This window comes from Anser cygnoides, chromosome 13 (assembly GCF_040182565.1).
Source record: "Anser cygnoides isolate HZ-2024a breed goose chromosome 13, Taihu_goose_T2T_genome, whole genome shotgun sequence".
In the NCBI taxonomy this organism is placed as follows: domain Eukaryota; kingdom Metazoa; phylum Chordata; class Aves; order Anseriformes; family Anatidae; genus Anser; species Anser cygnoides.
The window spans coordinates 21,759,169-21,768,583 of NC_089885.1; the positions used below are offsets into that span (position 1 = coordinate 21,759,169).

The following is a 9,415-nucleotide window of genomic DNA, read 5'->3' on the forward strand; positions in this document are numbered from 1 at the left end:
AGGGGGGGGGGGGGAAGTTTTCAGCAGAGGCATGCTATTAGTAGCACATACAAAACCTACACAAGGTCATGTAGTGTATATACATCATTCCATTGAAGTCCATGAAATTATTCAGCCTGTCCTTGCTTGAATATGGAGAACTGGCATTAAGCCCAGAGTAAACACAGGGATCTGTGGGCCTTCACTTGCACATATCACATAGCAGGATGCCCACAGCTAAGGAGGCTTTCAGAATAGCATTAGAGTTTGCTGTATGTATTGAAAGCACATGGTAGGAGAGGAAGAAGGGCTGTCCTAGAGCCTAAGAAAAGCTCTGTTCTCGGCAACATTAACATTTGAATGGGATGGAGGCTCGCCCTCCACTGCTGCATGTGTCTGCTTGCCTCATTTTCATTTGTCAGCAGCTTAAGCCTGGGAATTCAACAAGCTGAACTGCCAGCAAGGAACTGAATGGCATCACACTGCGGCCCCGCACAAAGGGGCTTTTATTCCACAGCAGAGCAATAGCGGTGATAACAATGGCCCGGACGGGGCAAGAAGAGCACAGCACACAACATCACACCCCCAGATTGCTATTGAATCAAAGTAAAATGCAGTGCAATTCCTGCTCTAGGAATTATGCGATCTTGTAAAAAGCAAGGCATGTTGTGGCTTCTTAGCCTGAGCATAAATCTGGCCCGTTTAGCCTTCATCCTGAAAGTAAAAGACACATGATGATAGCCTCTGTCAAGTGGGGAGAAGGAAAAAAAGATAGTCCTCCCCACCTCTGCTTTAACAGTATATTTAGTTCCCTTTGGGAAAAGGAAACAAACAAACAAACAAAAAAAACACACACCACATGCATGAAGAAGAAACAGCTTTCTACATCTGCAAGGAGTCTGGCTAGCAGTTAGCAGCTCAATTTTGTTTGGGGGTGTACAGCATTTAGAGCCCTGATGAACCGTGAGATGTTCCAAAAAACAAACAGCTATTGGCCGTAGCTAGGGCTGGAAAAGGGCTGGCACACAGAACAGGAGAATACAGAGAGTACTGCTTAACACAGACCACTATACTTAAATACCAAAGTTTACTCTCTCGGCTGGACAGTGACATCTTTTCTTTGTGCCACCGAGAACATTAAGTCAGTCCCAGCGTCTTGTTTAGCACGCAGTACAAAGTTTAATCTACAGTTGGCAACAGATTACAGGCAGACTTAAAATCCAGCTGTTGCACAAAACCTTGACCAGCCACAACAAGGCTCTTAATCAAGCACCTTTAGCTTAAAAGGCCACTTTTGTGAGCAAGTTTGTCTCTCTGCCTTAGGGTAGGTGGTGTATTTCTAGAGACAATCTAAACGCACAGTACCATTCTTCACAAATGTTCAGAGTAGAGACTCAAGGTGTTCCCGACAGCCTTCTCTCTCATTTCTCCTTACTCTACTTTTTCCAGGTCTGCATGGCTCCTGAACTTCCCCTCACCAAACACTAATCTTCCTCCCAGCTACAGATCTTGCCATTAAGAGCTATCCCACAGCAGCAGGAGGGCCATAATAGGCAGGTCTCCTAAATGTAGATTTTAGCATCAAGATGATTATTGAAGATTGCCCTTTTTCTCAGCCCCAGGAAATATACTACCACACTTGCAAACAAGTGTGGATCTTGCATGAAAGCAATATCTACACAAAGATAACAAAACATTCAAGCAGAAAGATGTTCCACTCAGAACAAGTTCCTGCTCCAGAGGCCAAAGCATCCTGGACTATTCCACAGCACACAAATCTGCCTTGAATCTTACTTCTTGTCCTGCCTGAAGATGAAGCAGGTCTTGACAGGCATGTCAAGTATTTCTAAGAGTAAGCCGCTAGCAAACAATATTGCTGGAGTAGCTCTGACCTGGTGCCACACCTGCAGTTTAACATGCCATAGTTATTCTGTTCAGGCTAGAAACCAAGGCACCTAGTGGATAAAGGTCACGTGATTATCCTGCAGTTACCGACATTCAAAACCTCTATGCCACTCCACAAGTGCCCTTCCTTGATTAAACCATGGATTAGGATTACCAAAAGATTGCCAGCAGGCCCAGAAATTATTTCATTTCATTTCATGCAGCGATTATGGTAGGGTAAGTGTTCTCTCAATTACTGTTCAAAATTGAACACAGCGTTGCCTCAGCTAGCGACTTAGGTGTTCACACCCGTGTCCACAATGAAGCACAAGTGCACAAGAGAATGGAATTTGGGGGGGGGGGGGGGGGGGGGAGGGGCGGAAGCTCTTTTTTAATTCAATTGCCAATTTGGAATGGTTTATGAAATTGAACATATATATAGTCCATAGGTAGATCACACTGAGATTCAAGTCATGTCTCTCAAGCAGACTCAAGTTTCTTCATCATGTGCCTTCAGTCTGGCTATGGGATTAATCTCTGCAGGCTTCATCTGTGCCCAAGAATAATCCCAGAGATTAATCCCAAGAATCCCAAATCATTCAGTTCGTGCTACTGTCACCATGCTGGTTCTTTTCCTAGCCTTCCTACATCCAAACTGCCCATGCAAGATTTTCATGCCTTAAGAACTTACATCATCAGATAGCATAACCATCTTAACGCTGAAGCCACCATCTCTTGGACTTCACAATATCCAGAAGACAGTATTGGAAGGACTGAAGTTTACATGGTCAACTACGGGCTCAGAGAGCACAAAGCATATAATTGAGAAGCAAATCTGAAGTCAGGGAAGTGGAGTTCATTGTAGGTTGGAGAATGAAGCACTGACTAAATAGTTTAGTAACCACAACTCATTGTTAAAAAATAAAGCCTGATGTAAGGCCTATCAAATAGGTAGATCCTCACCCATCTATTGTACTTACCACCCAATAGATCTAGTATTGCAGACAGCTAAGACGCTTCTACAAAAGACTAGAAGACGTAAGAGGCTCTTAAGTGGGAAAGAACAAGAAACTAACAGGATCCAAGGTCAGAAGTGATCAGAAACAAAGCATTTGAGAAGCTGCCTTGTAGAAGTGATGGGGCACATGGAAGAAGGGGGTATGTTTTCACACCACAGAAGTGCTCAAAACAGATGAAGGTTCTGTGACTACAGTCTGTATGCAGGCTGTCTGAGGAGCTTGTAAAATCAGTGTCCATTAAACTAGGGCATTTCTGAGAAAACTTTCCAGACAGCCAGCTGTGAAGCACTTGGGCCAGTGAATTACTGTTACCTCTCCCTGCCCAAGGCACAGGCTAGCCCCCCTGCCCCAGTGACAGAAGACATCTGCTAGAATCAATTTATCCCCTCCCCAAAAACAGTTTGAGAGGGAATTGAAACTGGAGGGACACAACTGCAAAACATTAAGTAGCTACACAGTTTTACCACACACACACACAAAAGTTATTCTTTCATAGAATATCCAAGCTGGAAGGGACCCACAATGACCATCAAGTCCAATTCCTGGGTCCCCAAAGGACCACCCAAAAAAATCTGATAATGTATGTATAGGAGACATACAAAGCAAAGCAATGCTTTGTTTTACACACTAGCCTCCAGTCTAACTACTCTTCAATCTGATAAAGAAAAGGGTCAAAGAAGGAAAACAAGCAGCTATCACTGCTGCAGCACCTGTACCCTACATCCCAGGAAAGCGATATTCTAAGCTGCCCATGAAGTAACCAGAGTCATTCACTGCATGTGGGGTAAGCAGCCCTCCCAATAGCCATAGCCTATACTCAACCTTGGCAGAGCTGTTTTTCCTGGTGAGTTGGCAAGCACTAGAATCCAGCATCTGATGCTAAGAGGCACATAAGCAGAGCTGCTAAAGGCAAGTTTGCATAATCTTCCTGTCTCAATTAACACAGGTTTTGTCCGTGTAAGCTATTTAAGATAATGCTATACAATTACAATCCTAGGGGATGGGATGATGTAGGAAGACCTCTAGTATAAATCATTATGTTATTACACCATATGTCAGCTCATAAGGATATTTCTAGTCAGGTACCTTGGGGCAGAAGATGCCAACACTACAAAACTTCATTGTGGAACTTAATCAAGCATGATAGAGGAAGACAGGACCTCAAGCCCGTTCACTTACTAATACTATGGAACTTTATCTCTAAACTCAAATTGTTCTTGCTCATGATGCTACATAGGTATAAGCTTTTCCAAAAATCCTTTGAATCCCATTCAGAGTAGGACAGAACTACATCTTGGATAATGAATATATTTATTGTACCTTTAGACTCAACGAGTGGAAACAAATACTGTCTAAACATTACTGAACAAAGCCAACAGCATGCACTAAGATAGTTGTGTGGCCAGAAACCTTGGGAAAACTTAGTAGCTTCCTTTTTGCCTGATTCAGAACTGACCCTGCATTCAAATTGAAAGGGCACTCTGGGGCAAAAACATTCAGGATCTCTAAAAATTCTTCTGTGAAAGAGTAAAAATCAGGTTTCACACCAGAAGGTCAATGTGCTGCAACAGCAAAAGCATAAACTGGCTTTGTAGAGAAAATTCCTACCCTCAGAAAAGCCCTCATGAAGGCAGACATTTTTTCAGAACCAGATTCATGCAAAAACCACTAGTTTAACACCATAAGGAGTGCGTGATATTTTAAGGGAGCTAGAAAATATAGTTGAAATGATATCTTTTAGGTATTCCCTAAAAAGGAAGGGATAGAATTGTCCACAGAAAAATAAAAGATGTGTTAAGAAATAGTGAACAGTCCAAAATTGAACTGCATAGTATTTAAATTTATTTGAACTTAACACACACTAAATTGAGTTCAGCTTTAACTTTGTTCTTACACATCCTAGTACAGGACCCATGAACACCTCAGGATGGAAACTGAGATAGAGTGAGAAGATTATTAGTCAGACAGTCATTCTTTAGTCCCTATTAGTAGTGCCAGCATGGAGAACAGCTCTGGACTAGTCCTTTACAAGAACTAATCCACACAAACAGCTCAGCCATTTGAAATATTGAATGCATGCCTGTTGACAGCAAAAAATTTTAAGAAGAGGGCAAGCCAAAAGTGGCTAGACTACAAAAATCTCACTTTGTCTAAGTTCTCTTAAGAGTGAGGTGAACAGGCATTAGTTTTTGAGAATCAGTCATCAGATGAGATGATTTGGTTGCAACATATCAAGTGTTCTAGTATAGCAGACAGAAGTATTTGCATCACTGAGAGCAGCACTCCCCACTCATGCGTCTGCCTCCAGATGACTTTTGCTAGATAAAAGAATGGTAGAGGCTCCTTGTGATTGATGAACATTTCATCACTTTACACTCAGCAAGAGATTCCTCACATACTGATCAGTAAATTCCATAGCACAATAGTCCAATATGTTCAAAGCTCTCTCCCTGTATTAAAGGGAGTAAGTCTAGCTATGCACTGTCAGGTCACTATACGCTCTCTTGTTTGGATATACAGTTAGCTCTTTATGCACAGATCAAGAATCTGAGCTTGACTAACCACAAAGTCAATGCCTGGACATCTGCCAATGGTAAGGCTCTACAACATTCATTTCAGAATCAGTCCTATCAGAAACCAGAAGCACTACCTCTACAAAGCATATATGCTAAACTGTAAAAAAATTTAAAAATAAAAAAAGTAATTCTTACGACTATAGCACCCATCCACCAAGCCTCTGATATATGGGTAGTATAGAGGGATAGTGTCCACCAGATCCTTTAAATATAGCAAATGTTTAACAGCTAGCTTCTGAAAGTTTTTTCCTCCCATAGTATTTCTTCTTTCAACTCTATCTACAACCCAAGTTAGCTGAAGTAAACAGTCTCATCTACATCAGCACCTTCAAAACTTAGTTTTGCAACAGCATTTATTTTCTCCCTTCACTGAGGGTTTATGATGGAAAAAAACAAAACAAGACTTCTGTTTAGACAGGTGCTGTGTGAAACACATTGCACAAAGAAGAATGTACAGCTGTTCCAGAACATGACATGAAGGAGTGAAATCAATTACTAAGACATGAAGAATTCCCATATGGGAAACATGATCAGATGCTTCTCAAAAACAGACAAGTTGCTGAAGTTCAAGTTTGACACCACAATTTCAGTTTGTACTCTATGTCAAGTGAGGCAAAACCTGCAGATGGTCTAGAGCTGACTGAAAAGTTTATGTACAGATTAAAAAGTACTACTGATTTCACTAGTAACACTTCTTAGCACATGATGCTTTATCTAGAAAACACCAGACATTAGATAATGAAAAATAATCATAGAAAGCATTCAGCTGAGGAACATACTCTCTAAAGGAAAACAGTTCACGCTTTGATGAACTTTGGAGTACGTCATGTCAGCTTTATCAGAATATGGTTCCATAAACTAACTGTGGTGGAGCTCCACGTTGCACACATATATTCTGGATGGAATCCAGCACTCACTTCCATTGAACAAGAACTGTCAGACTTGAGACCACAAAGGGCTAAAATACATAGGACCTACTACGTAGTAACATGAAGACAGCTGAGAAACCACATCGCAGCACAGAAGTTTCCTGAAAGCATTTTTTGGCTTTCCCATCATGAAAGGGTGCTCTTCACTAACCCCTACAAACTCTCTATTCCACACACACACACACACACACACACCATTTCAGGGCTGGGCTACAGAGAGCAATACAATATCTAGTGTTAAATCATCCAGACGAGTATGAGAGAAAGCAGTAATTTGTGGATAAACGTCTAAAAAAAATTAAATTTGGTTTGTTGGCCCCATATGAGACAGCTGACCTCTATGGGTGGGTCAGGCCTTAAGTACCTCTCTTCATTAAGATAGGCTCAGTGTAGAGCTCTGAAGCACACCCATATCTGACATATCTGGTCTGACAGTTCCTTCATCCCATCATTAATCTAAGATTCATCATACTTTTCTTTAAGCTATAAACTTACAACTCAGATTACTCTCCAGTTCGGAAACACTTGATTTCTTCCTCAGAGTTCTGACAAAGCCTCCAATGTCTACAAGACAAGACTACATCACTTCCTAGTAGCAGATGCTTTGACTGATGGGGCAGTTGCCTAGATATGGCCTTTGGGATTACAGCAGAAACACATAGAGGAGCCTGTCGAAGTTTCAGCAGCTGCAATTGATAAAAATCTGTTTTCAGCTGCTCCTAATTTGGAGTGCACTTGACTCCCTGCTTCAGTTTGGGCCAAGGTAGGAGGAAATATGCCTAGTCACTGAATGAAGAAGGCGGCTAAAACACCTAGATAAAGATGGCCTAATACAATACAGTACATAACTTATCTTAAAATCTCCCTCAGACCCTGATGAGAGTATAGAATAACACCTGCACCTAAGAGTTGCAGCAATGTTTGAAACGCCAGCTAAAGCTCTCCTGTTCTACAGAACACCTATTCTTTGAAATCAATTACACAACAGTTGCAAGTAAGCCAACCAACAATAGCTTACTAGCTCCCCCAAAAGACCGATTTTGTGAGTTATGACTGCAGACATCTATCCAACCCATATGATGAGCTATTCAGTTTGTTAAAGGCAAGAATAGCTCCTAACACATTTCTGAAGCTAAAAAATGGTGTAGTTTTTAAAAGTGTGCCATTTCTTATTTTGCTGATTTCTCTCAGAATGGATCCACACACTGTCATTTAATCTTTGAAGCCCTTAAGAAATTGATTGCTGTTGCCTTAACAGAATCACAGCACCAGTATAAACTTTAGATCTTCTGCAGGTCCATCACTTACCTGATCAAAGAGTTGCTTCCCTGTAGTGTTGGGCTGGATGGCAAACTCCAGCTCAGCATCCATGGTGGTAACACGCACACTGATCTGGAAAACAGAAGAGACATCATTACAATAGATGCTTCAACTGACACTACACGTAATAACGAATAACATCATTTGCCTCCATCCAGGAACCTGCTCCCAAGCCTCCGTGAATTCCGCTGCCGGTGGTTATAAAGTCATCTGCACTGCCAGGACAGTGCTCCCAAACCCCATCACTTCAGTTCGCTCACAAAATGTAACCTTCCCGTTTCCTAGTGTAAGAATTTAATCCTATCTGTTCCAATTTATATTCCCATCTACATACTGATACATATGAGACAACTATTTACAGCTTATTTAGTTGTATTTCTCAGTGTAGAACAACACCCTGATACCTTTCACTAAAGCAGAGACGTTCCAAACAGTTATACACAACCAGACATCCAACTTCTTCCATATGAAGGATGAATGTCAAGGAAGTCCCTAGATGCATTAACAACTCAGACTGCTGCAGAAGATGAGTGAGTACAGAACAATATTGTTCTAGTCTCCCTGGAGATTTTAAAAGAATATAAAGCACAATCCCTGGTATACTCTAAGGACTAGTGGTACAAAGCAGACAGGATGCAAGGATGACCTCACATGCTAAGGCAAAAAGGATGCATACTGAACTAACGCACACATTAATATGTGCAGGCACTTCACAAAGAAGTAGAAGTAGTCTCTATGTAGTTGCCTACTACCACCCAGTTCTTTCAGGGAGGTGAAAGATCTCTAAACAATGAAGAATTGGTTATGTTTTCACTTATTATGCAGTCAAATTTCATAGCTGTAGATGCCTACACAAAAAAAGAAGTGAAATCATGAATCGTCTTCCGGAAGAAGTGGTATATGATAGGCTCTATATTGACAGAAAAGTCTCATATTTTCCACATGAGAAATGAAAGTGGCAAGGGAATTGCATAAGGGAGCTTGCAGTTTCATTTCACAGAAGCAGGAATATGTCTGTATCTTTCAAAAATGGTTTTCATGGAACAAGTTAAACAGAGGCTTCTCACCTTAAATATTGGTGTAAAATATAGCCGATTCCATTCTACAACTCCTGATTATTACCAGAAAATGTTATGTAGATCCTTAGAGACAGGTACTGCCTGAACACAAATTACTTCACTTTTAACCAGGTAAACCAAAGCCTCCAAATATACCAAGCTTCCTGAGAATTCATTTCTATTTGCATATCTATCAACTGAAGAATGATATTTCAGTTTATGTACACAAGTTGCAAATATTTTAGAACCAGAAGTGTTTTAATGCTTTTCAATCAAAGCAAAAGTTTGAAACTTGAAGTTGCACAGACGAGATTTCCAGTGCACCAAATTCCAGCATACATAATTCTCTTCCTTGCCAACAGCCATTCACTGTACATCACCAAATCCTCCTTTATTTGCTCTTCCGTGCAATCAATCCTCTTAACCTAGTCTACCAGCCTTCCAGTGATGGGAGAAGTATGCTGTGAACAATTTTAGCAAGAATAACCCTAACTGCAATTTACACTATAAACTAAGTGTGAAATTAGTGACTAAAAATGCTAGAGTAAGCACAGAAATATCCAAGGAACCACCCAAGACTGTTGTAATTGCAGCCAGTTCTGATCCCTTTTTTTTCTACCAAGTATATGGATAGATTTCATATTTCCCTT

At 40.9% G+C, this 9,415-nt stretch overlaps 1 protein-coding gene across 1 annotated transcript in view; it reads right to left on the reverse strand.

The window, feature by feature from the left end:
* Positions 1–9,415, reverse strand: part of MSN (moesin) — a 46,105-nt gene that overhangs the window by 11,739 nt on the left and 24,951 nt on the right. The window contains exon 2 of the mRNA XM_048075707.2: positions 7,696–7,779. Coding sequence (XP_047931664.1) covers positions 7,696–7,779 — 84 coding nt within the window. The remainder of the gene's footprint in view (positions 1–7,695; positions 7,780–9,415) is intronic.